The sequence below is a fragment of the Octopus bimaculoides genome, chromosome 28 (genome assembly GCF_001194135.2).
Source record: "Octopus bimaculoides isolate UCB-OBI-ISO-001 chromosome 28, ASM119413v2, whole genome shotgun sequence".
Lineage (NCBI taxonomy): Eukaryota > Metazoa > Mollusca > Cephalopoda > Octopoda > Octopodidae > Octopus > Octopus bimaculoides.
In genome coordinates, this window is record NC_069008.1 from 2157819 (window position 1) to 2161373 (window position 3555).

At 37.7% G+C, this 3555-nt stretch overlaps 1 protein-coding gene across 3 annotated transcripts in view; it reads left to right on the plus strand.

The window, feature by feature from the left end:
- Positions 1-2971, plus strand: part of LOC128251159 (zinc finger protein ZFP2-like) — a 4848-nt gene extending 1877 nt beyond the window's left edge. For all 3 annotated transcript variants that reach the window (XM_052977648.1, XM_052977649.1, XM_052977650.1), the window contains exon 2: positions 307-2971. In XM_052977648.1, coding sequence (XP_052833608.1) covers positions 726-1586 — 861 coding nt within the window. In that variant the 5' untranslated portion in view covers positions 307-725 and the 3' untranslated portion in view covers positions 1587-2971. The remainder of the gene's footprint in view (positions 1-306) is intronic.
- The last annotated feature ends 584 nt before the right edge of the window (positions 2972-3555 follow it).

Sequence of the window (3555 nt, forward strand, 5' to 3'; positions counted from 1 at the left end):
GACATCACAACTCATTTCTACAGCTGAGTGAACTAGAGCAACGTGAAATAAAGTGTCTTGCTCAAGAACACAACACACAAATTGGTCCAGGAATTGAACTGACAGCCTCATGATTGTAAGCCAGATGCTCTAACCACTGGTGAAATGAAAGGAAGAGTAAAAAAGTTATGTTGTATCATGCGTCTATCATAATTTCTGTCACTTGCTGTTTTTTGCAGTCTTAGAGTTTCTTAGTTTTTCACATTTCTATCTTTACTATTTAAATATCTTCTACATCTTATACTGTTTTTTTCTTTCTTATTTCAGATTATTGGATTATATTTGTAATTAAAGGATCATTCACATCAGACACAGTCATATTTATCATCTTTTGAAGATGAAAAGAAAATGTTTGAAAGAAGATATTAACATGTTTATATTAGTCTGTAGTGAATTAAACTGAAATGTTTCTTCTGAAATGAGATAAGCAAAAATGTATTCCTTAACATTTTCTGCAATATCTCCAGAGAGTGAGTTTGCAATCTAACTGGAAATATCTATAAATGTGTTTGCAGCATCTTAAGATATTGACAAAGATCATAGTTGATGGAAATATAGTATTTGTAAGGAATGAAACTATAAAACTGGAGACTGGAAATATAACAATATACTGTCACGAGAAAAATATTTATAATGGAAAAATGAATTAAGAAATTTATAGGAGTGATTTTTTTTGTTATTCTGAGATGTCGAAAGAGATAAAAATATCATACCCTTGTGATATCTGTGGTAAATTATTCTCTTGGAAAAGTAATCTAACTACTCATAAACGCATTCACACAGGGGAGAAACCGTATCATTGTAACATCTGTGGGAAATCATTTTCTGGGAGTAGTGACTTAACTACACACATACGTAGTCATACTGGAGAGAAAACCTATCACTGTGATATCTGTGGCAAATCATTCTCTGAAAGTAGTAGTTTGACCAAGCACAAACGTATTCATACAGGAGAGAAACCTTATCGCTGTGATATCTGTGGAAAACCATTCTCTCAAAATGAGCACTTAACTACACACAGACGTATTCATACAGGAGAGAAACCATATCATTGTGATACATGTGGTAAAGCATTCTCTGAAAAGGGAATCTTGACTGAGCACAAACGCATTCATACTGGAGAGAGACCATACAATTGTGATATTTGTGGCAAAACATTCTCTAAAAATGGAAACTTAGCTAAGCATGAACGTATTCACACAGGAGAGAAGCCATATCGTTGTGATATCTGTGGTAAATCATTCTCTCAGAGTAGTGGCTTAATTACACACAAACGTATTCATACTGGAGAGAAACCATATAAGTGCAATGTCTGTGGTAAGGCATTCTCTCAAAGCAGTGGCTTAACCATACACGAACGTGTTCATACAGGAGAGAAGCCATATCACTGTGGCGTCTGTGATAGATCATTCTCTCAAAGTGGTGAGTTAACTACTCACAAGCTCATCCATACAGGAGAGAAGCCATATCACTGTGATATCTGTGGGAAATCATTCTTTCGTAAATATTACTTGAGCAAACACGTGGGTATTCATATTGAGGTGTAACTGTATTAATAATCCTTTATATTTTAGGCACAAGGCCTGAAATTTTTGTTGAGCAGGGTACAGTTGATTACATCGATCCTCATGCTTAACTGGTACTTATTTCATCGACCCCGAATGGATGAAAGGCAAAATTGATCTTGGCAGATTTTGAACTCAGAATGTAAAGATGGAGGAAATGCCGCTAAGCATCTCGTCTGGCATGCTAACGATTCTGTGAGCTTGCCATCTTTGTAACTGTATTAATATCAATCTCAAAGTTTGGCACAAGACCAGCAGGTTTTGGAGGAAGGGGTAAATCAATTACATTGACCCCCCCACCCCAGTGCTCAACTAGTACCGAACGGATGAAAGGCAAAGTCGACCACGGAGGAATCTGAACTGAAAATGGGAAGACAGATGAAATGCCACTAAGAATTTTACCTGGCATGCTAAGGATTCTGTCAGCTCACCACTTCTGCGACTGTATTAATACCAAAAAATCATTACATCACAGCAAACCTCATAAGACCATTTTCTCTGAACAAACAGTCATGGACTTATGTGGCTAGTCATTCTCTCATAGTTCCATGTTTGAGGCAACTGCTTTTTCTGATGCGAACCATTTTAAATGCCTCTTATGACATGCAGGCTGTACCCTTTCTATGCAATTTATCAGAGTTTATTCTGTAAGAAAAAAAATACTTTACATAACCATAAATTTATTCATACTGAAGAGGGAACAGTCTATAATAATAACTTTCCAACACTGTTTTATATAACCACAATTATATTTGCATTGCTGTGATAACTTACCTCTGTAATAATTTAATAAGAACTTTATTTCATTGTATTCACATCATCATCACCCTTTAACGTCCATTTTTCATGCTGGCATGGGTTGGACGGTTTAACCAGAGCTGCACCAGGTTCCAGTCTGATTCAGCTTGGTTTCTGTGGCCGGATGCCCTTCTTAATGCCAACCACTTTACAATGTGTTCTGGGTGCTTCTAACGTGGCACCTGCAGGATTACTTTTGTGTGGCGCTGGCACAAGTGCTTTTTATGTGGCACCAGCACAGGGCTCTTGCAGACCAATTCTCCTCACCGGGGGGAGCAACCTTAACACTTCTGCTGTAGAGGACAAGAAAACAGATATTATTTGACATTGTGGATCTATAAAGCTGAGAAATGATCTCATAAATCAAAGATAACTTCACTGTGCTATCTTTATTTTGCTAATAACAATACAAACCACAATGGAAACCTTTACATCATGCCTTGACAGGATATTTATATATTTTGTTGTGTCCAATTTATACATGTTATTTATATTCTAGATCTTATATACACTTCTTTCATAAATCTCATATATATATTCTGGAATAAAATATTATGTCTATCCCATCAATGAAATGACTCTGATGTTATCTTTCAGTTGTTTCGGTCATTAGACTGTGACCATGCTAAAGAATTATTGGTTGAATGAATTAACCGCCTGGTACTTATTCTATCGATCTCTTTTGTCAAACTGGTAAGTTATGGGGAAATAAACACACCAATGTTAGTTGTCAAGCAGTGATGGAGGGAAGAAAGACACACACAAAGACATCTATATATATATGCCAGTACCGCCTGACTGGCCTTGTAGGGTTTTCGAGCGAGATCGTTGCCAGTGCCCCTGGACTGGCTCTTGTGTGGGTGGCACATAAAAGACACCAATTCGAGCGTGGCCGTTTTCGTGCGGGGGACACGTAAAAGCACCCACTACACTCTAGGAGCGGTTGGCGTTAGGAAGGGCCTCCAGCTGTAGAAACTCTGCCAAATTAGATTGGAGCTTGGTGTTGCCATCCGGTTTCACCAGTCCTCAGTCAAATCGTCCAACCCATGGAAAGCGGACGTTAAACGATGATGATGATGATGATATATATATATCATCATCATCATCATCATCATCATCATCGTTTAACGTCCGCTTTCCATGCTAGCATGGG